This window comes from Dendrobates tinctorius, unplaced genomic scaffold, assembly GCF_039654945.1.
Source record: "Dendrobates tinctorius isolate UK_male_01 unplaced genomic scaffold, ASM3965494v1 ptg000030l, whole genome shotgun sequence".
Lineage (NCBI taxonomy): Eukaryota > Metazoa > Chordata > Amphibia > Anura > Dendrobatidae > Dendrobates > Dendrobates tinctorius.
Window position 1 is genome coordinate 65,347,053 of NW_027361698.1, and position 24,937 is coordinate 65,371,989.

At 45.5% G+C, this 24,937-nt stretch overlaps 1 protein-coding gene across 3 annotated transcripts in view; it reads right to left on the reverse strand.

Annotated features, from left to right (window-relative positions):
* CLGN (calmegin) overlaps positions 1–24,937 on the reverse strand; it is a 175,453-nt gene that overhangs the window by 36,370 nt on the left and 114,146 nt on the right. Inside the window, exons 9-13 of one of the 3 annotated variants that reach the window (XM_073572133.1) lie at positions 8,549–8,662; positions 7,328–7,484; positions 7,027–7,242; positions 1,264–1,383; positions 945–1,089 (exon numbers count right to left, since the gene is read on the reverse strand). In XM_073572133.1, the coding sequence (XP_073428234.1) occupies positions 945–1,089; positions 1,264–1,383; positions 7,027–7,242; positions 7,328–7,484; positions 8,549–8,662 (752 nt within the window). The remainder of the gene's footprint in view (positions 1–944; positions 1,090–1,263; positions 1,384–7,026; positions 7,243–7,327; positions 7,485–8,548; positions 8,663–24,937) is intronic. The other 2 variants (XM_073572134.1, XM_073572135.1) reach the window with 2 other exon arrangements.

A 24,937-nucleotide genomic window follows, 5' to 3' on the forward strand; every position in this document is an offset into this window, starting at 1 on the left:
GGCTTCAGATTGGACAGCGGATTTCGACCTACAAACTTGTTTAGAAACTCACTTTGGTACCGCTTTAAGGACTCAGTTTTCCAATATGTTTTCACAATGAAAACATGCTCCTCCAAACTGTCTCTGTACATTATTAACAAATGAAGAAGGAACTCGGCAGGAGTGAAATGTAAGTACCACACAAACTACCAACACGCAGAAAGGCGGCAGTAAGCCTACCTAGTAATGGAAAGGACAGGGAAGGCAACAAGTAGGTGAGACCACAAGGCTGTTTCTAGTCGCTGTGGTTCACTGCTCTCTCACTTCAAGAACCAAAGTATTTACAGTCCAAATTTTAGCACGGTCGACTGAAATTTTTCCGGGTAGAGAGTGAATCACCCTGTAGGATGTCATCACTGATACAATATTTGCACCTCTTATGTAGAAGACTGGCCCTCTAGCCCCAGAACAGTAAAAAAGCACCAATGTAACCAAGAGATTAATTGTAAAGTGCTGCGGAATATGTTGACACTATAGAAATAAAGTTATTATTAAATGGAATCTTTCAGCAGGTTTTTGCTATGTAATCTGAAGACTGCATGCTGTAGGGGTTAAAACACAGATTTCAGCATGCCTCTCTTATCAAGCTCCAAGGTTTTGTTTGCTAACAATGATTGTTTTATCTCCAGGAGCTTATCATTGCTGTGACTAGCTGGTCACGTGAACCCTGACCAACACGCCCCCTCCTGTGATAGGCAGCTCACTGTCTATGGACATTGTATATACAGTGCCTGGTGTGGGCGGGGCTAGCTTCATGTTAAATCTAAAAGCTCTGATTTTTTGAGAACTCCGTAATCGAAGTGATACATTGTTGGATTCAGCGTCTCTTTGCCTACATCAGGCTGCTTTCAGATGAGGTAGCAAAAACTGCTGACAGATTCCCTTTAAGCTATAACAATACACACCCTTGTCTAGCTGTGCTTCCTGGTGGTCTTCATGGCCTTCTAAATCCCCCTTCTTGATATCTTTCTTGACAGCAAAATCAGTTTCATCAGACTCTAAAAAATCACTCATTGTGAAGTCTGCATCATCATCATCTTCTTCAACTTTCTAAAAAAAGTGCATTAAAGGGTTTATTTCCAGGATCTTTTGACCTCACTACTTAACATTATTGCTGGTGTACAATATATTTTTCCTAAGCATTTTAGCAAAGATGTGAAATGCTATGAGGTTTAATAATGATATAACATATAAATCAAAATGGTAGAAACAAAAGCAGCTAACCTTTCTGGGCCAGCAAAACAAAACCAGAAGACCCACAGGGAGTGCGGCTGTCAGGATGTATAAGCCCCAGAGCCATGGCCGCTCGTCTGCAGCACTCAGGAGTTGATTAATCATGCCTGGCTGAAAGATAAGTCATAAAAGAAGCATCTTCAAGCAGCTGCAGTCCATCAACGCAATGGACCCGGACTGAATCCTGAACCAATTACACCTGATCAACCAGTTGGATTCGACTTGGAGCATTTAAGACGTTTCTTCAACGAGTATTGAAACAAATCCAAAATAGAAAAAATCCAAAGTGGAAAAAAAGAGCCGGGCTGAATAAACCGCGCTGACCAGATAAAAACGCACCTTCGGCAGTCCATATAATAAAAAACTTCTTTAATAAGCCTATGCGTTTCGTGGCAAAACCAGCCACTTCATCAGGGTATAAAGAACAATCACAAATTCAGGATATAAATACAATCACAAACTGTTTCAATACACCTTTCTTTGACATAATTTCCTGTGGAAACGCCCATATATCATATAAAACCATGTATACAAATAAAATTCTTAAATATTGTGATTAAAATCCAATACCATGTCTATCAATATCATGGAAATATTATACACCAAAATAAAAAAAAATATATAATATAAAATAAAATGCAAAAAAATATAAACTCGAATCCACCACTTCAGAACAACTCAAAAATGTGGTTCACATGTCTTAGCCCACTAGACCACACCAAATCCACATACCTCAGTTCCTCATGTAATTAACAAATACCCCACTCATCTTATTATTTCACCAGAATATGTCTAAAAAAGGTCACTAATTTCACTTAAACCCATCGGTTGGAGTGTATTTATTCTATATATCCAACAGGGCCGGACTGGGACTAAAATTCAGCCCTGGCATTTGAAGTTACACAGGCCCACTAGTCACATGGTGACTATATAATATCTTTGTACAGTGGTAGTTTACAAGAAGTGAGAGGAGATTAACACGACTATATAACATGTAGTCACAGCTGTGCCCAGTATTTCAGCTCAGTCCTATTTATTGCTTTTAGGTACAGTACTCCTCCCAAAGCGCTGTCCCCTTTTGTATGCATGATTACAGAATTCCTGGCAGAACTGCTCTCTATTGGGCAACCAGACCCCCTGGTCATAGCCGCCCCTATCATACCTCCCAACTTTTGAAGAAGGGAAAGACGGACAAAGACTGCGACCACGCCCAACCACACCCATTTCACAACTAGTCACACCCATGTCCACACCTAATCGCACCCATTTAGCACTGCTGATCACACTGACTGGTACTGAGGGCACAGTGGCTGGCATTATGGGCACACTGACTGGCACTAAGGAAGAGAGAAAACAGAGAGAGAGAGAAAAAAGAAAACAGAGAGAGCGAGAAAGAAAGGGGAAAGAAAGAAAGAACAGTGAGAGACAAAGAAAGAACAGTGAGAGACAGAGAAAGAACAGAGAGAGAAAGAAAGAGGGGAAAGAAAGAAAGAACAGAGAGAGACAGAGAAAGAACAGAGAGAGAAAGAAAGAAGTAAAGAAAAGAAAGAAAGAACAGAGAGAAAGAGAGGAAAGAAAAAGAAAGAAAGAGGGGAAGAAAGAACAGAGAGAGAAAAAAGAAAGATCAGAGAGAGAATGAAAGAACAGAGAAAGAAAGAAAAAGAGAGAAAGAAATAAAGAAAGATTCTACAAAGATACTATAGCAGCCCGGCTCCCATTGTAGTGCCCACCTGAGCCTCCCGATGCAGGACCTATCATGATCCGCTCACATGGCCGACATCCCCGATTCCAAGGCGATCCTGCTGTCTGCGCTGTCGGAGGAGGACACGGTGATGGATCTGAAGCATTGCTGGTTCCGTCACAATCTCCTCAAGAAATTATCTCATTTCCGGTCAGCTTCCAGCACATCACTTCAGGTGGAACGTCATGTGTGTGTTTTAAAATGCTCCTCGGGGCTCCGCCGTGTACTCCTGTGTCAGTGGGAAAAGCCCGCTTTGTATGCTTTGTACACACTTGGCTCCGCTCCGTACATCCCGTACACATATGACTCCACTCCATACATACACGGTTCCACTCCGTCCACCTTGTACACGCGTGGCTCCTCTCCGTCCACCTCGTACACGCGCGGCTCCTCTCCGTACACCTCGTACACGCGCGGCTCCTCTCCGTACACCTCGTACACGCGCGGCTCCTCTCCGTACACCTCGTACACGCGCGGCTCCTCTCCGTACACCTCGTACACGCGCGGCTCCTCTCCGTACACCTCGTACACGCGCGGCTCCTCTCCGTACACCTCGTACACGCGCGGCTCCTCTCCGTACACCTCGTACACGCGCGGCTCCTCTCCGTACACCTCGTACACGCGCGGCTCCTCTCCGTACACCTCGTACACGCGCGGCTCCTCTCCGTACACCTCGTACACGCGCGGCTCCTCTCCGTACACCTCGTACACGCGCGGCTCCTCTCCGTACACCTCGTACACGCGCGGCTCCTCTCCGTACACCTCGTACACACGCGGCTCCTCTCCGTACACCTCGTACACACGCGGCTCCTCTCCGTACACCTCGTACACACAGCTCCGCTCCGTACACCTCGTACACACACAGCTCTGCTACATCCACACTGTAAATCCTGACCCCACACATACTTACCTCAACCAGCACCATGACAACAGCAAAGCAGAGTCTTGCAGACGGTAGAGGCAAGGCTGTGCGCACAGGACCTGTGATGAGGTCACAGGAGGGGCGGAGTCAGGGGTGATATGATCGGGGGTCTGGACAAAGGCTCCTGATCATGTGACCCCCTGACTCCTCCCCTCCTGTGATCTCATCACAGGTCCTGCGAACAGAGCGAGCAGGCAAGCGAGTGCGACGCTGTGAGTGGCTGCGGGGGGAGGGGGTCTCATGCTACGGCGAGGATGGGGTGCGTGGGGGGGCGTGGCGGCTTATCTCCCTGCAGTGCGGGAGGAACTTGAATCTATCACCGCCGTGCCCGCAGAGGGCCGGCGGCAGGAGCCACAGTGGCCGCAGCAGCTGGCAAGCGGCCAGATGTTCGGGCGCTGCCGCCCGCGGCCCACGTGACAGCGGCCCAGCGGGAAAATGCCCGGTTGGTTATATTGCCAATCCGGGCTTGATATCCAATAAGTTTCCTTTCTTTTTAAATTTTGTATACTATTCGGGGTATGTTCGGATACATGATCTATGGGAAGCACCGTCAGAGACACAGAACCCTGATGGTAGTGTGGATATATATATTTTTTGCTATTTTGGTGTATAATATTTCCATGATATTGATAGAAATCGTATTGGATTTTAATCACAATATTTAAGCATTTTATTTGTATACATGGTTTTATATGATATATGGGCGTTTCCAGAGGAAATGATGTCAAAGAAAGGTGTATTGAAACAGTTTGTGATTGTATTTATATCCTGAATTTGTGATTGTTCTTTATGCCCTGAGGAAGTGACTGGTTTTGCCACGAAACGCGTAGGCTTATTAAAGAAGTTTTTTATTATATGGACTGCCGAAGGTGCGTTTTATTCTGGTCAGCGCGGTTTATTCAGCCCGGCTCTTTTTTTCCACTTTGGATTTTTTCCATTTTGAATTTGTTTCATTCATTACCAGCGGGATACCAGCGACGACCGGACTTTTATGAGTGATTCCCAGTTCGTTGTGACTCACACAACTTCAGCAGGTGAGTCTAACTGATTGGGTTTGCTTGCTATTGTGGTTTTTCTAGACGATACACCCTATGTGCGGATCCATCTTTGTTTTTTCAACGAGTATTAGCATTTCATTCGGGTTGAGTATCTGATACATCTTACCCGTTATTATAAACAAAAAGGAACAATAATAAAGGTCAAGAAAAATAATGACATCTTAATTGCTATATACTCGAATCAATAAGCTTACCCAGTTTTCCGTGGCAAAATTAGGGGTCTCGGCTTATACTCGGGTCGGCTTATACTCAACTATATACGGTAATTAGAAAACTGTGGTGACGTGTTTATTACTTATTTCACCTGCTGTATTTATGTATATTGTGAGGGACTAGTTCTATGGTAGACACTGATTCACACACAGGATTCAGTTTTTTGATTCAAACGAACAAGTGGTTTATTAAATATTCATAAACCGTCTTGTTTAACAAAATAAAACAGCCTCTTCTGGGTACAAAAATGGAGTAACAGAACAAAAATAGAATAACCAGTCCATATAAAGCATGGACTCAATAGTTTAAATGTCAGTCTTTTACTCTCAGACTTCAGCAGGTCTGGGCAGCACATACAAGGCCTCCTTACCTTACACACACACAGAACCAGTGAGACAGCACCAGCTTTAAATCAGCCATTCCATACCCGGACTGGAGGTAATTAAGCAGCTGATCCCACCCAACTGTTTCAGCTGCTCGTAAAGCCCAGACTCATAATCCGGGCCCATTAAAACAAGTCTCATCACTGTGTGCTGGAGCCTGCCTCTCTGGGTCCTATTATCACGGAGGCTTGGCACCTCGGAGACACATGCCTGCTGTCCATGACCTGTCCAGCTGCCACCGTACAGTAGGATGGGGAGTATAATATGTGATATGGGGCCATGTAAAGTAATCACTGTACATCTAATATATAAAGCTCAAAGTGTGTATGTATGTGTGTGTGTGTGTGTGTGTGTGTGTGTGTGTGTGTGTGTGTGTGTGTGTGTGTGTGTGTGTGTGTGTGTCCGGGATAGGCATCCGAACCGTCGCAGCTACAGCCACAAAATTTGGCACAGTCACACGTCTGGACCCCGAGAGCGCCCTAGGCTATGTTGTGAGGCGAAATTTTAACCCTGCGCGTTCCAATTCACCAAACAATTTTACCCCTACCTACATACTGGGGGAAAAGTGTGTGCGCGTCAAGCTCCGCCCCTCATGTCATAATGCCCCTATCTACATAATGGGGAAACAGTGTGTGCGTATCATGCCGCGCCCCTCATTATGATGTCACAATGGTTGCCATGGCGACGCTGATGTCATCATAGGTTGCAAGCCCCGCCGCTCATTATGATGTCATAATGGTTGACTATGGAATGGAGGATGTGTGATGGGTATATGGGCACTCGACTATGGGATGGAGGATGTGTATGATGGGTATATGGGCACGGGCCTATGGGATGGAGGATGTGTATGATGGGTATATGGGCATGGGACTATGGGATGGAGGATGTGTGATGGGTATATGGGCACTGGACTATGGGATGGAGGATATGTATGATGGGTATATGGGCACGGGACTATGGGATGGAGGATGTGTGATGGGTATATGGGCACGGGACTATGGGATGGAGGATATGTGATGGGTATATGGGCATGGGACTATGAGATGATGGATGTGTGATGGGTATATGGGCATGGGACTATGGGATGGAGGATATTTATGATGGGTATATGGGCATGGGACTATGGGATGGAGAATATGTGATGGGTATATGGGCATGGGACTATGGGATGGAGGATGTGTGATGGGTATATGGGCACTCGACTATGGGATGGAGGATATGTATGATGGGTATATGGGCATGGGCCTATGGGATCATGGATATGTATGATGGGTATATGGGCACGGGACTAAGGGATGGAGGATAATTATAATTTGCTATAACTAACCACAGTTAGTTACTATGCCCGGGCAGCACCGGGCTCTTCAGCTAGTTTTAAATATATCCTTACAGACACTTACACACATAAAGATAAATACGTATGGGTATAAAGCAAACCTCATTGGCACTGGCCACCAGTTTCTTCAGTCCCCAGCTATCAGAAGCCCAGCGGTCTGCCACTTCCTTCTCTGTACAGATAATAAAGTTGTCAAAATAGATATTAGATGTCATTGACCACAGCTCCAAACCAATGGCACTGAAAGGCGTCATTCTGAATGGATTGAGGTCCTCAAAGTAATGTGGGTTTGGGATTTTACGTGGTTTCCAAATTCCCTGTACAAAAAAAAATAAAAAAAAATCAGATCTGGTATAAAATATAACAGAGTAAAAACTAGTATCGACCATACAGAATAATCACCTGGTAATTAGGGTTCTCAATCACAGAAGGCTTCCATTGTCCCTTGTAATTAGGATTGTCTATGAGTGGGGGTGACCACTCTCCACATCCAGGCGCAGACTTGCACTTCGGGTTGGAAATCAGAGGAGCTTCCCAATCTCCATCCATGTCTTCATTCCTAACAATGCCATATGGGCCCTTCATTACATTATAATACCACAGAAATAATACATACACATGGAAAACATTACACGATATCTTCATGGATGCATGGATGATATTATACATAAAGTACAACATAGAATTTCATCTTTCATTCAGTTATACTAATGTCTTCCAAAAATTCAGCAGGCAGCTGATAAAATCTTCAAGTAGCGCTGGTGTCGCTGCCTTCTGCCTCTCTCCCCCGGCAGAGACGGCGACTCACTCACAGACGCGGCATCCTTCCCGCTCCGGCTGCTAATACCTGGGCGCACCATCCTAAAGTGTCCCCAGCCAATGCTATCATCCACACATGCATAGGAGCGTTCGTTCGGCCAAGAGACATGTCTGGTGGCACCTTGTCTACGGGAGACAAAAAGATTGGCATCCGGAATCAGACCTGCCAGATTGATATTTCCCTCGACAATAAATTCACCAAGGCTCCCATACACATTAGAACTCGTCAAGATCAGTAGGTTCAGCAAACATTATTTTTCTTCTTATGAGGGGCTTTACTCTTCTGTACCGACATGTTACACTGAATTCTCCCGGAAGTCAGTGTTACTATTGGTGTTCAGTCGCCTGAACAAAGCTTGCTGTTACCAGTGGTAACATACATACCGGCGATCAGAGGCGGTGTTTCCCGCACTGTCCCGCCCCTCCTTCATTTGAATGGGGCCCGGGTTCGGGATTGAGTTCGGGTGCCCAAACCAAACTTTTTCTTAATGTTTGGCCAAACCCGACTGACCCAAACATCCACGGGACCGCCCATCACTTGTCATAACGACCACATACCTCAGGTCAATTACCTTCTAGTTCTACTTTAGTGCAATAATTACTCAAATTGTGCACAAAATTGCTCAATTTTTATAGCGTTTATATCTACTTAAAATGAGCTGAAATGTGGACATATGTTTTTAAACACCTATCCTTGATATATTAGTGGAGTGTCTATGCAGTCCTGGGGATTTCTAGTTCCAAAATGTTTTCTATGAAATAATCAAATGCAGGATACCAACAAACATACAACTTACAACTTACCAGTCACTTGGCTTCTGAGCATCTGAATCAGGTACCAGATGAGGCTCACGGTCCAGCCAGCCTTCTGGTTTTACAGCATTCACATCCTCGATCTTATCAGGCCCCCCTTCATCCCTGAAGGAGATATTAGAACCATACTTCAGACACACCATAACTATAGCAAAACATAATAAATACAATACAGTATTGCCACTGATTAAGGTCAATTCAGGATAAAATGAAAATGTCCAACTTAATATAGAATTCAGGGGCCAAGGAAATGTAAAAGCCAGTAGGGTTCTCTAATGAGAAGGGTAGAAGTCCCTGAAATACAATCAATGGAAATTACTGTGAAGCCCTAGACAGGAGCAGAAAGATTTCAAATGCATTTGATACTTGGCTCTAGTTTCTACAACAATATATAAGGAACTATTATTTACCAGACTAAATTATTAATTCCCTTTTACTACAAATGTGCATCCACTCTGCAGATGACATCCATCTAAAAGTAATATCAGAGGCTCTCCACTTGGTTACCGACACTTTTCAGACGTATAAATACTGCATGAAATATATCATAGCATATCATCACAAACCATGGAAGTGCTGGTGCTCCGGGCTTTCACAAAATGTTGGTGGAGCTCCAGCACCACCAAACACTCGCAGTGTCGCACATCTGAACCCCCCTTTCTCCAAGTCTGGGGTCAGCAGCATCGCCCCACTCCTGCCTCCGACAGCAGTGACCCTGGGACCCCGCTTCACCGCTGCCACCACCCCCTGTAAGCAATAAAACGCATGGATTGTAAGAAGCACCACCATTTTATTAACCCCTTTAACCCAAAGGATGGCTTGTATTTTAATGACCAGGCCAATTTTTACAATTCTGATCACTGTCCCTTTATGAGGTAATAACTCTGCAACGCTTCCATGGATCCCGGTGATTCTGACAATGTTTTCTCATGACATATTGTACTTCACGATTGTTAGGGCTGGCGGAACGCAACAAATAATAAAAGATGGTAATGAGGTGCGTTCGCAGCCCAGGGTCAAGAGAAACTGGCGGTATAGCAAACACACACAGGTTAACTTCACCCGGTGAATAGGAGGTGTACCCTGTTGCTTCACAGGGCCGCAATACCGCAGAGTGAATGCTAGTGTTTTGATCGCAGGACTCTGTCCCAAGGACACAGGGTTAGAGTTCCTCTAGACCCACTAGCGTTCGGTGCCGCAACTGTGACGCCAGGGAGAGACCCTTACTGAACACTGTGCCCTATTAACAGTCACAGGGTGCAGCTGATAGATGAATACCGCACGAAGTACGTACGTAGGGTGATGACAATTTTAAAAATTTTGCAAAACAAAAATGAAACCTCTTACATTGGAGGAACAATTGCATTCAAATGACATTAGTATCATCAAATTTGTAAAATATTCAAAAAAGTTCCCCCTCTTTTTCAAAAGATTTTTCGTCTTTTAATTTTAATCTTTAAAGAAAATATCTTTCTAAGTTGTAACAAAAAGTGGTATTTTATTCACATCTAGAACATTCTGGAATATTTTAAAATATTTTGGAACTTAGTATTATCTTTTTATTTTCAGTGCAAAGCTTCAAGTTTTACGATCAAGAAGTGCATTCAGAAAATGTCTTCTAGAAATTCCAGCAACAGTGTAAAAGCAAACAGGTCTATCTGGACGAGGAATCTGCCCTCCTATTGTCAACATAAAAGATAATAATGCAAAATTGCATGTCCTTTTTTGGCGGAAAAATACCATTTTTGCCTTATTTCATTTGAATGAAAGGGGGAACTTTTTTTAAAAAACAAAAAAAAGCAATACTTATTCTTAAATAACTCATAAAAGTTCCTCCATTGCACATGGTTTCATAAAAAAAAAATTTTTGTCATTACACTAACGTACAGTACAGCTCTGGCGGACGCCACTAACCAGCCTAAGCTTTGGTCTGGAAAGCGCATTAATGGCGCATGGTGCTGCTCTGGCTGTTGCTGCTGAACGTGCTGTACCGTAGTGCCTAATGTAGCGTGGCACACACTGGCGCCAACATGTGATAGGAGCTGGGAGCACTGCGGCGCTAGGCACTGCAACTACTCAGCCCTGACTCGAAACTCTAAACCCTGCTAAAATGCATATCAGAGGGAAGGGGTTTCATAATGAGTCAGTCAGCGGTTCACAAGCATCCATCATCACACATACCACTACAAATTACAGACTATACTAGGCGCACGGCCGTGCGATCCTTTTAGGCCATGTGCACACGATGCAGATATGCAGCGTTTCCGCAGCGGATTTTACCGCGCAGAAACGTTGCATATCCGCATTGTGATGTACAGTACCTTTAAAATGAATGGAAAAAAAAAAACGCTGTGCAGACGCTGCGGATTTTTCCACGCGGTTTTCCTGCGGTACAAAATCCGCAGCATGTTACTTCTTTTGTGCGGTTTTCTATCTCCCCTGTCACCAAATCCGCAGGGGGAAAACCGCAATGGAAAACCGCACAAAATCCGCATGAAAACCGCGTGAAAAATGGAAGAAATCCGCAGGAAAAATGCAGGTCATTTGACCTGCGGTTTTCTTCCATTCTGCACGGAAAAATCCGCAGGGCTCAAAACTCCGTCTGCACTCAGCCTTATAGGGGCAGCCTTCCGGGACCTTCCTGATGGCCCAATCAGAGCTGCTTGAGGACCTGAGCATGTGACCCCCGACCTCCAATGAGAGGTCGTCCCACGGGCATGCTCAGAAGGCTGCAAAAAGGACAGCCTCTGGAGCTGCTCACTGCTGGCTAGTGTGGATTGCCAAAGCTGATCCAGAGGTAGCAGCAGCAACCAACCTGACAGCACTAGCCTGAGCAAAACACTGGGAACTACGTCTTTGCTGAGCAGGCTCCTCTGCAGCTGGGACTGAATGGGAGACTGCAGAAGGCAAGGCTTGAGATTCCTCCTGTGCAGAGGCAGGAATCTGATGCCTAACAATGATAGTGGTGAAATTACTTGTGTTTATTTGTGGAAAATTTTGCAATTTTCCAACTATGAATTTTCATGCCCTAAAGTCAAAGAGATATGTCACATAAAATACTTAATAAGTAACATAAAGAGAAAACTGAGCAGAGCTCCAAAAAAGCGACTATAAGTCCAGAGTAAAGTCAAAAAAGTTTTTATTTTAATTAAGACACATCCAGATACAAATGGGGGGGAGTGGGCGATAAAGTGCGAAACCGCACACCGCATGGATAAAAAAAGGGATTGCTGTACAACCAGAACCTATGCAGTAGATTCATTAGGTAATTTATGCTTCCTCTCTTATTACTATGCTTCTTAGGCATCATATATCTGTCTAACCATGGTGAATGGTCACCTGCTGATAATGATCTGTGTATCTAGCTGTTTACTTGATGGATGGAGCTGGTATAAAGAGATATATATCTACATATATACTGTTTGGCGGTCTATTCCTAATTGCCATACATTGCCATGCACTATATGCACTCTGTGATAATTTAGTAACTTTATGTATGCTTTGTTACTGCATAGGTTCTGGTTGTACTGCACCCTCGAAGGTACTCAAAACTACATTCTAGAAGTTTATTAACCCTTCAGGTGCTCCACAGGAATTTTTGGAATGTTTAAAAAAAATGAACATTTAACTTTTTTTCACAAACAATTTACTTCAGATCCAATTTTTTTTATTTTACCAAGGATAGCAGGAGAAATTCGACCCCAAATGTTGTTGTGCAATTTGTCCTGAGTACGCAGATACCCCATATGTGGGGGTAAACCACTGTTTGAGCGCACGGCAGAGCTCGAAAGGGAAGGAGCCCCGTTTGACTTTTTAAATGCAAAATTGGATGGAATTAAGATCGGACAACAAGCCGTGTTTGGAGAGCCCCTGATGTGTCTAAACAGTGGAAAACCCCTCACAAGTGACACCATTTTGGAAACTAGACCCCCTAAGGAACTTATCTAGATGTGTGGTGAGCACTTTGAACCCCCAAGTGCGTCACAGAAGTTTATAACGCAGAGTCATAAAAACAAAATCATATTTTTTCCACAAAAATGATATTTAGCCCCCAATTTTTTATTTTTCCACGGGTAACAGAAGAAATTGGACCCCAAGAGTTATTGTGCAATTTATCCTGAGTACGCTGATACCCCATATGTTGGGGTAAACCACTGTTTGGGCACATGGCAGAGCCCAGATTTTACTGTTATGGTTTGCAGGTGTCATAAACCACTGGGAGAGCCCATGAGGTGCCAAAACAGCAGAGCGCCCCCCCCATAAGTGACCCCATTTTACGAACTACACCTCTCAATGAATTCATCTAGGGGTGCACCATGGGTGTGTCACATAATTTTATACCAATAGGCAGCCATGCAGAGAGACTCGCGAGGAACGGAGCGCTATTTGCCTATTCAAGTGAATGGGTCTGTGCACATGTCAGTGTGTTTCCACAGACCGTGTGTCCGTGGGCAAAACACGCTGACATGTCCGTTTTTTAATGTCAGCGCGGGCCACAAAACATCCAGCACATGTGCATACGCATAACACACATGGATGTCATCCATGTGACACGCACAGGCGCCGGGGAAGAAGCGTTACAGTAAGCTGATCGCCGGCACTGTAACACTTCTTCCCTGGCAGCCATCCTTGTGGCACTGATGTGGCACACGCATGCCACTCATGTGCCGCAAGTATTACACACACGCACACTGACATCTCCGGTACCGGAAACATCAAGAGGTGTGGAAGAGGCTTTATTGCGGGTTTTTATGTTTGGCAGCTGTCACACACTAAAAGACGCTTGTTATAGCAAAAAATAGTTTTTCCATCACCACATTTTGAGAGCTATAACTTTTCCATATTTTGGCCCACAGAGTCATGTGAGGCCTTGTTTTTTTGCAGGACGAGTTGACGTTTTTATTGGTATAATTTTCGGGCACATGATATTTTTTGATCGCTTTTTATTCCGATTTTTGGGAGGCAGAATGAACAAAAACCAGCATTTCATGAATTTCTTTCGGGGGGGGGCTTTATATCGTTCCGCGTGTGGTAAAATTGATAAAGCGGTTTTATTCTTCGGGTCAGTACGATTACAGCGATACCTTATTATTTTGCTAAAAATATTTTTACAATTATTTAAAACATTTTTTTTTACTTCATTCTATCTTTTACACTTTGTCCCACTATGGCACACTCATTTTTTGCAGGCTGATCTCTTCTATAGCATGCAGATGAAGCAGCATCTGCATGCTATCGAAGCTGTCAGCTCTGTACTTTCTGCACACTGACCTGAGAGACTTCCTGACATGCACTGCGCATGACAGTAAATTTCTCAGCTCTAGTAATCATGACGACATTGGGTTACCATAGCAACGATCAGAACCCCGCGTCACGCTGCGGGGTCTCCGATCCAAAGGCAGAGGGACTGTCAGCCCTCTGCCTGCTCCCGAAATGCTGCAATTGTGTTCAATTGCAGTATTTCGGGGGTTAAAATGCCGGGAACGGTCTGTTACCGCTCCTGGCACTTAGTGCCAGGTGTCAGCTGAGAGAATCAGCTGACATCCAGCTGCGATCAGCCGCACATCACCCGTGTGCACGGCCGATCGCTGAGACATACTATTCCGTCCATGGTCATACAGGCCCAGGGCACATGGACGGAATAGGTCGTCTGATATCAGAGAGGGGTTAAAAAAAGTTTTTTTTCCTATTTTTCTTCTCAAAATTTGGGGTGCATCTTATAAACCGCAAAATATGGTATATATTTATTATGTCATTCCCAGGTTTCTCACGCAAAGCAAAAATTATTTGAAGCAGGCATTAGGCTAGTTTCACACTAGCGTTTATGAGCGCAGCGACGGCCTGCGCACGGCCGCCGCTAAGCCCCGCCCCTGACGCGCCTCCGCCGGTAGCTCCGCCCACCGGCGCATGACGCTGCATGCGCCCTGCGTCCCCTATCTTTATCACAGGGGGCGCAGGCCGTGCGCAGTATGCGTTTGGCGGCGCATGTGCCTTTTTGACGGTGCGCCGACGCAACCAAACTGCAGCAGGTTGCGTTTGGCGCCGGTCGGCGCACCGTCAAAAGGACACATGCACCGCCAAACGCATACTGCGCACGGCCTGCGTCCCCAGTGATAAAGATAGGGGACGCAGGGCGCATGCAGCGTCATGCGCCGGTGGGCGGAGCTACCGGCGGAGGCGCGGCAGGGGGCGGGGCTTAGCGGCGGCCGTGCGCAGGCCGTCGCTGCGCTCATAAACGCTAGTGTGAAACTAGCCTTACACAAGATATTTATCCCAGTTTTAACATGCAGAATTTTCCAAAAATATGTTAATAGTAGCTAGTGTTATCACTTGAAGCTTGTGGCCCCCAGTGCAAAATCCCAATTATCACAGGTCTTTAACCCCCTTCACCCCAAAGCCTGTTTTCACCTTCCTGACCAGGCCAATTTTTACAATTCTGACCACTGTCACTGTATGAGGTCATAACTCTAGAACGCTTCAACGGATCCCACTGATTCTGAGAATGTTTTCTTGTGACCTACTGAACTTCATGATAGTGGTAACATTTCTTTGTTAAGACTTGTGTTTGTTAAAAAAATGGAAATGTGGCAAAAATTTTCAAAATTTCGCAATTTTCAAACTTTTAATTTTAATGCCCTTAAGTCAGAGAGTCATATTGGACAAAATAGTTAATAAATAACATTTCCCATAGGTCTACTTTACCACAGCACAATTTTGGAAACAATTTTTTTTGTTAGGAAATTATAAGGGTTAAAAGTTGACCAGCGATTTCTAATTTTTACAACAAAATTTGCAAAACCATTTTTTATAGGGACCACCTCACATTTGAAGTGACTGTGAGGGGCCTATATCACAGAAAATACCCAAAATGACACCATTCTAAAAACTGCGCCCTTCTAGGTACTCAAAACCACATTCAAGAAGAATATTAACCCTTCAGGTGCTTCACAGGAATTTTTAGAATGTGGAAGAAAAAAATAAACATTTACTTTTCTTTCACAAAAAATTTCCTTTAGACCTAATTTTTTTAATTTTCGCAAGGAGTAAATGGACCATACATTTTGTTGTGCAATTTCTCCTAAGCATGCAGATACCCCATATGTGGGGGAAATGCACTGTTCGGGCACACGTCGGGGCTTGGAAGGGTAGAAGTGCCATTTCACTTTTTGAATGTGAAATTTGCTGGCGTAATTAGCAGTCGCCATGTCGCGTTTGGAGAGCCCCTGATGTGCCTAAACAATGGAAACGTTCCACAAGTGACACAATTTTGGAAACTAGACAACTTAGGGAACTTATTTAGATGTGTATTGAGCACCTTGAACCCCCAGGTGCTTCACAGAAGTTTATAATGTTAAGCCGTGGGAAAAAAAAAATCACATTTTTCCCAGATAAATCTTTTCTAGCTCCAAATTTTGCATTTTCATAAGGTTAACAAGAGAAATTGGTGCATACAATTTGTTGTGCAATTTCTCCTGAGTGCGCAAATACCAAATATGTGGAGGAAATCAATAGTTTGGGCTGTGCTGTTCCGTCTAAGTTATGATTTTATGGTTTCATGGATTATGTTATATTACCATTCTTTGTGTACAGTCTTGCATTTGGTCTGCTGCCACCTGCTGGTCTTTCTCTGAATGGCAGCCTGCAGCTAATTAATTCTAGTACATGCCTTCCACTTCCGGGTCAGGTCATAGAATCATAGAATCATAGAGTTGGAAGGGACCTCTTGGGCCATCTGGTCCAACCCCCAGCTCAAAGCAGGATTCACTAAATCATCCCAGTCAGATGTCTGTTTGAAGACTTCCATTGAAGGAGAACTCACCACTTCTCGTGGCAGCTTGTTCCACTCATTGATCACTCTGTCAAAAAGTTTTTTCTAATATCTAATCTGTGTGTCCTCCCTTCTCTTCCTGTTAGCAGCCATTCTTAGTTTCATTTTCACCCGGGAGAGACACGCTTGTACCGAGCTGTGAAAGGCATCAGTTTTTCGACCACATTGGTTGCTCAATTTGCTGCACACTTTGCTCACACTTCGTTGCTCACATCTTGCTAACATTCTGCATGTCTGGAGAACCTACTGCATTACCAATCATACGCTGTATGTCCAGATTTCCAAATAAGCAAGTCTGGACTTCACAATCCCTGGTGTGTGTGTGTGTATCATCTCTCCGGACACTGACAGCAACAATGGTCCTGTCTGCTCTGCATTGAGGAAACGGAAGGTAGGAATCTTTCCCAGCCAGAATCAACTACACCTCCATTCGCCTCATGTGGGGACAGAAAAGTTGAAAAACTGCCTTGAAGCCCGGCAAAAAATCACCCTTATATCCTAACCCGTCTGCCTGCTCACATACTGCAGCCCTGCCCTGCTAAGAAACTCTGCAGCATCACCTCCGCCGCATTGTGCATAGAGACTCTCTGTATATTATACAACATTGCTGCAGATTGTCAGACTGCAAAACCCCACAATTCTCTAAAAGTCTGTCGACGAACAGGCCCAAATGAGAAATGACCCTAACCTAGACTTCCTGGAGTCTAACACTGCAGCTCCAGCAACACCGTCATCAAGGTATGAAAGCGTCACACATAGACGCAAGGACTTGAGAAGCAGTGTAAGTTTCAGAAAGACTAACCTGCCACCACCTGCAGTAACTGCTGATAAACAGTACACTATTCCGTCGAGAGATAAGTCTTTCAATCGTGAGTGTCCCATTCACAAAAAAACACTCATTGAACAAATGTAGAGGCTTCAGGTCCAAAACCATGCAGGAGCGCAAGAAAATCCTCAGCGAACTTGGGGTATGTTTCAAGTGCTGCGCCTCATTAGAACACATGGCCAAGGACTGCAAATCTGCCATTAAGTGTGAAGAGTGTCATAGTGACAAACACCCATCAGCTTTGCATCCAACCTCAGCCACCAGCAAACCAGCAGTCGCAGTTACCTCTAGTCCGGCTACAAGCCATGGCAGGGAGCCACAGAACAACGCCAAGTCTACCACGGTTGTCTCCTGCTCATGCTCAGAGGTATGTGGGGAGAGCCAAAGTGATAAATGCTGTGCCAGGATATGCCTAATCAGAATTTATTCAGAAGGGCAACCAGAGAAGGCAGTAAAAATGTATGCCATCATTGACGATCAGAGCAATCGATCCTTAGCTGGACCTAAGTTCTTTGAAGCCTTTGGAATCAAGGGACCAGCAAAGCCCTATACACTGAATACTTGCTAAGGTCGCATAGAAACTAGCGGCAGGAGTGCACAAGGTTTCATTGCTTCTCCTGTCAACGGAGGCATAGAAATACCCCTACCTACGTTAATCGAATGCGATCAAATACCCAGCCAAAGGGATGAGATTCCTACCCCAGAAGCTGCATTCCACCAACCACACCTAAGGCACCTAGTCACCGTTATCCCACCTATGGACTCAGATGCTGAAATCCTACTTCTGCTTGGCAGAGACAATTTAAGGATACATAAGGTCCGCCAACAATGCAATGGTCCTGACTAAGCTCCCTACGCACAGAGACTCCACTTGTGGTGGGTAATCATAGGAAATGTGTGCTTGGACCGAACAAGAGTCGACGCCTTTAAGACCTACGTACACCGAGATGGACAAACTACTTTCTACAAACCATGCCCTCATCACTATGAGGTGAAAGAGAAGCCTCCAGATCCCGTACAGCTGCCTGATGTCATTCCTTCTCCCTATGCAGACGACTTGGGAAGATTAGTGTTTCATACAACTAAGGATGACAACAAGGTAGCCCCGTCAATGGAAGACAAGGAATTTGTCAGGATAATAGACAATGAGTTCCTTAAGGACGAGACTAATCACTGGGTTTTTCCCCTACCCTTCCGAGCTACCAGGGTAAGACTCCCGAACAATTGTGAACAAGCCTTGTCCAGATTCAACTATCTCCAGCGCACACTAAGCAACAAACCGGAGATGAAAGAACACATTGTCACCTTTATGAGCAAGATATTCCGAAATAACCATGCGAAGCCAGCGCCTCCCTTAAAGGAAAACGAGGACTGCTGGTACCTACCCTCATTCGGAATATATCACCCACGGAAACCTAAGCAAATTAGAGTTGTCTTTGATTCAAGCGCCAAACACCAAGGCATATCTCTCAACGATGTCCTCCTCACGGGTACTAATCTTACAAACAACCTAGTAGGAGTGTTGATGAGGTTCCGGAAAGAGCCCATTGCCATCACCGCCGACATTGAACAGATGTTCTACTGTTTCATAGTCAGAGAGTACCATAGGAATTTCCTCAGATTCCTAAGGTACAAGGACAATGACCCCAGCAAAGAGATGGTGGAGTATCGCATGAGGGTACACGTATTCGGGAACAGCCCTTCCCCCGCAGTGGCAACCTATGGCCTGCGGAGAACCGCTCAAGAAGGAGAGACCGAATATGGAACAGATGCCTGAGACTTTGTAGAGAAAGACTTCTACGTAGATGATGGACTAAAATCTCTACCCACAGACGAAGCGGCGATCGACCTACCTACTCAAGAGGACTAAAGGTATCCTGTACCAAGCTAAGCTTAGAATGCACAAAATTGCTTCAAACAGCCCAGCTGTCATGAGAACCTTTGAGTCAAGTGACCACGCACCAGGATTCAAGGACATAGACCTGGGACCAGACTGTCCGCCTGTGCAGAGAAGCTTAGGCTTGAGGTGGAACCTGTCAGTCGACAACTTCAGTTTTCCAATCAACTGTGCAGACAAACCATTCACAAAACGTGGTGTCCTGTCAGTGGTGAATAGCTTATACGACCCATTCGGATTCGTAGCACCAATTACCATACAAGGTAAATCCCTTCTGAGACAGCTTTCCAAAACCGTCAAGGACTGGGATGCCCCAATCCCTCCTGATAAGGAACCAAAATGGGAAACCTGGAAGCAGTCTTTGTGTGCCTTGGATGAGACCCACATACCGAGATGCTACGCCAGAACCTCACTTGCTGCTAGCACTAGGAAGGAACTCCATGTGTTCTCAGACGCATCCACAGAAGCCATTGCAGCTGTCGCCTACTTGAAGGTGACGGGACCCGACAATCAAGATCATGTTGGGTTCGTTTTCGGCAAGGCTAAGTTGGCTCCCAAGCCTGATCACACTATTCCCAGGCTTGAACTCTGTGCGACCGTGATTGCAGTAGAACTCGCAGACTTTATACAGCATGAGCTGGACACCAACATAGACGACGTACAATACTACAGTGACAGTAAGGTTGTCTTAGGTTACATCTACAACCAAACAAGGCGCTTCTACGTGTACGTCAGTAACCGCATCGAGAGAATAAGGAGGTCTTCCAAACCTGAACAATGGCACGATATCCCATCTGAACTTAATCCAGCTGACCATGCCACTAGACCCATGTCTATAAGGTCCTTTGCTAACTCTTCTTGGCTTTCAGGTCCTAAGTTTCTGTTGGAACAGAAGGGAAGTGAATGTGTCCAGGAAGTCTTCAGCTTCCACGATCCGGATGGCAATCCAGAGGTCCGCTCCGAGGTCAGGGCTCTGGCGACGAACACTAAACCAACCTCCAGCCTCGGTTGTCAGCGCTTCGAATGCTTCTCCAATTGGATGAAACTTGTCAAGACTATAGCAAGGTTAGTCCACATTGCGAGATCGTATCACAACTCACGTGTAGATAAAGACTGTCACGGCTGGCACGTCTGCCATAAACCACTCTCTGCCGAGGACATTTCTCAATGTGAGTCTCTTATAATACGTTACATCCAGCAGGGCGTATTCAGTACTGAATGGGAATGCCTATACCACAAACAGCAGAGCCCTCTGAAAAGCCCCATTGCCCAACTGAATCCAGTAATGGACAGCTTCGGTTTGCTGAGAGTCGGTGGTCGTTTAAATCAAGCCAAGATTGCGGTTTCAGAGCAACAGCCTTGCATCATTCCCAGGAAAGATCATATCACTGATCTACTGATCCGGCACTTTCATGAAAGGACCGAACACCAAGGCAGGCAGATCACAGAGGGCATGTTACGGTCTGCAGGGCTTTGGATCATAGGTATGAAAAGACGCGTAGCGGGATTACTACATCGCTGTGTGCAATGTCGGAAAACCAGAGGAAAACAGGTAGATCAACAAATGGCCGACCTGCCCTCTGACAGACTGAGTGCTGAACCGCCTTTCACCTACGTTGGCCTAGATGTCTTTGGGCCATGGATGGTATCTGCACGCAGAACTCGAGGTGGCCACGCCAACAGCAAACGATGGGCCGTACTATTCACTTGCATGAGTGTCCGTGCTGTCCACATAGAGGTAATAGAGTCTATGGACACATCCAGCCTCATCAATGCTCTCCGGCGTTTTCTAGCGATCAGAGGACCAGTGAAACAGTTGAAGTCCAACCGGGGAAGCAATTTCATCGGTGATTGTCGAGGGCTGGATATTGACATCAAGCCAATTCAGATCAACTGGCAGAAAGAGGTTGCACCTGGATCTTCAATCCTCTGCATAGTTCTCACATGGGAGGTTCCTGGGAAAGGATGATCGGGATGTCACGCAACATCCTGAACTCTATGTTTATGGACGTAAACTCTTCAAGGCTTACGCATGAAACCTTGGTTACTCTTCTGGCTGAAGTTTCCGCCATAATCAACACAAGACTACTTGTCCCAGTCTCAATGGATCCCAAAATGCAGACCATTCTTTAGTTAGTGGAGAGTTTATTCACGCAAACACCTACCAGAAACAGTGGAAACGTGTGCAGTACCTCGCTGATTACTTCTGGAACCGGTGGAGTATGGAATATCTCGTGATTCTCCAAGGAAGAAGAAAATGGCAACAGAATAAACCGAACTTGAAAGAAGGAGACGTTGTGCTAAAGAACAACAAGCCCAAAGGATCGACTGGCCTATGGGAATCGTTACAAAGACTTTCCCTAGTCAAGACGGTAAGGTCCGGAAGGTGGAGCTGAAGGTCCTTAGGAAAGGTGAGCCTAAGACATTTCAGAGGCCAATCCACAAGCTCGTATTGATCCTACCAATTGAGGACATTCCGGTAGGATGAACTGTTGTGAATTCGCTTTCTGGCCTACCTCTGGTTACTAGTGAGGGTAGTGGAGCTGGTTGTATTGACAGAGGGGTCGCAAGGTCTCTTTCTGGGCTCCCTCTGGTGATTACTGGAGGTAATGGAGCTGATCTAATTAACAGAGACCTGCCACCTGATAATGAGGAGGATGACTGGAGATCTGGAGTTTCTGACTGGATTTAAGACAGCCGACTCCCTCTATCCCTGCTGGTGATTTTTTCCTGCCTCCTGAGGTCTTAGTTTCCAGCTCAGTCCCTGCATGCTCAGCTAAGTGTTCTTTTTGTCATGGTCACGTGTGTCTGGACGCAGATGTTACCGCAAGGCGAACCCATAACACATGTGACCCTGGATACAGCGCCTCCAGTGGCGAATTTAAATAATAAGGGGGAACCTGGGAAACATTAACAATGGTGGGCCCTGCGATAGGGAATGGGGACATGGAGACCTCCTGCACTCCCCTGAGCCAGTGTCCCTGCACTCCTCACATTCCCTATACAGGCTCCGCACCTGTCACCGCACGCGAACCTTAAACCCTTGCTTGCCCTGACCCTAAACCCTCACTAGGGAATTGGTCGGTGCGGAGACTAATCCCACCACTGCACTAGAGACACAAAAGGAAAGAAGAGAATACAGGGGAAACACCACTTAGCTTTATGCTCTGTGCTTATGCTCCTGCAACAGAGCCCCACCACCTGCGTGCGTCTTCTCCTCCACCCGGATCCATCACCATCGTGGATCCTACACCATAGTGCAGCCTTGGAGCAGAGTCCATCACCAGTTGCAGCAGTCCAGTCACAGAGTCCCAAGGATGAGTCAGCCTCTGCAAAGAATCTAAGCATGCTTGAGTCCAGCTCTCGGCAACCAAGTCGAGCATGCCGAGTGCAACTCTCTCCATAGTCGCCACTCCACCAAGCCATGCACGCACTTCCCACCGACACCATAAACTGCGACTCCTCCACTCCATGACAGCAATTCCTGCAGACACCATTAGCTGCCACTCGTCTCCTATGGCTGACTGCGCAGGACTCCTCTTCAGCTCCATCCTTCCACCAGGCTCTCACAAACTCAGAATCAATCAATCAATGAATGAATATCACCACCCGTGATTGCACACCCTGAGACTCATTTATAGAGGCCCACACCTGATTCCTAATTACGTGCACATTAAACCTAAAGTGCGATACCACTCACCACCACCGGGGCAACTGAACGAAACCACGTGTGATAACTCTAATGGCCACCGGGGGGCAATCACGTCACTTTGGCACTAATGTGCGATACCACTTACCACCACAGGGGACAGTCAAGTCACTTTGGCACTAATGTGCGATACCACTAACCACCACCGGGGACAGTCAAGTCACTTTGGCACTTGCCAAAGTAAAAAAAGTTCACCCTGTGCAATTTAAAACTGTCAGATCAACTTCAGATCATGACACTTTTGCTATTGTTCACATTTGATCTGGTTTTGTCTATTTCAGTTTTGTGTGTTCAGCCAGCTCCTGCTGGGGCTGTGTTGAATTTCCATCCTTATGTTACTGCTTGTGCCAGTTTGTTTTTGTCCCTTATTAGATTGGCCTCTTTTTGCTCTGCTTTCAGAATATACCAGAGTCCTGATATAGTCGGCGAAGTCTAGTGACTTCAGTATTTTTCTATCAGACGTGTTGGGCATTTTTTGCAGGGTTTTTGTTGCGTGATTGCAGACAGAGTCTTTCCTTTCCTGTCCTGTCTAGTTACTGTGGGCCCCATCGTTTGCTCAGTCTATTTTCCTACCTGCGTTTGTGTTTTCATCTTGTCTCACCGACAATATATGTTTGGGGGCTATCTATTCCTTTGGGGTCTGCTCTGGGGCAGTTAAGATTTCCCCTTTCTTGCTTTAGGCTTATTTAGTTCTCCGGCTGTGTCGAGGCGTCTAGGATCATCGTAGGTACGCTCCACGGCTACTGCTAGCAGGGGTCTGCAATCCGCTTAGTTACCAACCTCTCTGGTTTTCTGTGGCTTAGCTTGGTCTTGCTTTCCTCCTCGGTGACCCAATCATAACAATGAACCATGAACAGAACACTACCCTAGTACTTCGTCCATTGGATTACCGTTGGGTCGGAGACAGTTTGGCCTAGTGTGGCTCCTCCGATCCGAAGATGGGTATCTTTGGATTGTCTCAGGAACTGTCTGTCATCTACCTCGTTTTGAAGTTATTATTGCATTGCATGCATATTTGTGTTTCTTTTCCAGGTTATTGAACTTTATTTTAAAAAAACCCAAAACATTAATATAGTGAAATCCCTTACGGAATTTCAGACGGGGAGTGTGCTGTTCCATCTAAGTTATGATTTTATGGTCTCATGGATTGTGTTATATTACCATTCTTTGTGTACAGTCGTGCATTTGGTCTCCTGCCACCTGCTGGTCTTTCTCTGTATGGCAGCCTGCAGCTAATTAATTCTAGTACATGCCTTCCACTTCCGGGTCAGGTCACGCCTTCTCTTCCTGTTAGCAGCCATTCTTCGTTTCATTTTCACCCGGGAGAGACACGCTTGTACCGAGCTGTGAAAGGCATCAGTTTTTCGACCACATTCGTTGCTCAATTTGCTGCACACTTTGCTCACACTTCGTTGCTCACATCTTGCTAACATTCTGCATGTCTGGAGAACCTACTGCATTACCAATCATACGCTGTATGTCCAGATTTCCAAATAAACAAGTCTGGACTTCACAATCCCTGGTGTGTGTGTATCATCTTTCTGGACACTGAACAGCAACAATGGTCCTGTCTGCTCTGCATTGAGGAAACGGAAGGTAGGAATCTCTCCCAGCCCTAATCAACTACACCTCCATTCGCCTCATGTGGGGACAGAACATGTGCGCACGTCAGAGCTTGGAAGGGAAGGAGGCTATTTGACTTTTTGAATGTAAAATTTACTGGAATAATTAGCTGATGCCATGTAGCATTTGAAGAGCCCCTGATATGTCTAAACAGTGTAAACCCCCCTCAAGTGACCACATTTTGGAAATTATACCCCCTTGAGAATTTATCTACAGATGTAGTGACGATTTCGTCTCCATGGGTGTTTTCCAGAAACAGGCAGCAGTGGATGTTGCTGAGTGAAAATTGCAAACTGCAGTTGCAGTGACCAGTACGTTATGCCCAGCTCATGCTTCTGGTGACACGCACCTGTAAATTAGGTCACTACAGAAATGCCAAACATGTGGGTGCTATATGTGGTTTAGGCACACTGGGGCTCAGAAGGGAGAGGGGCATTTGGATTTGGGAGCGCAGTATTTGCGGAATTTGTTTTGGGGAGCTTGAAGCCATTTAGCTT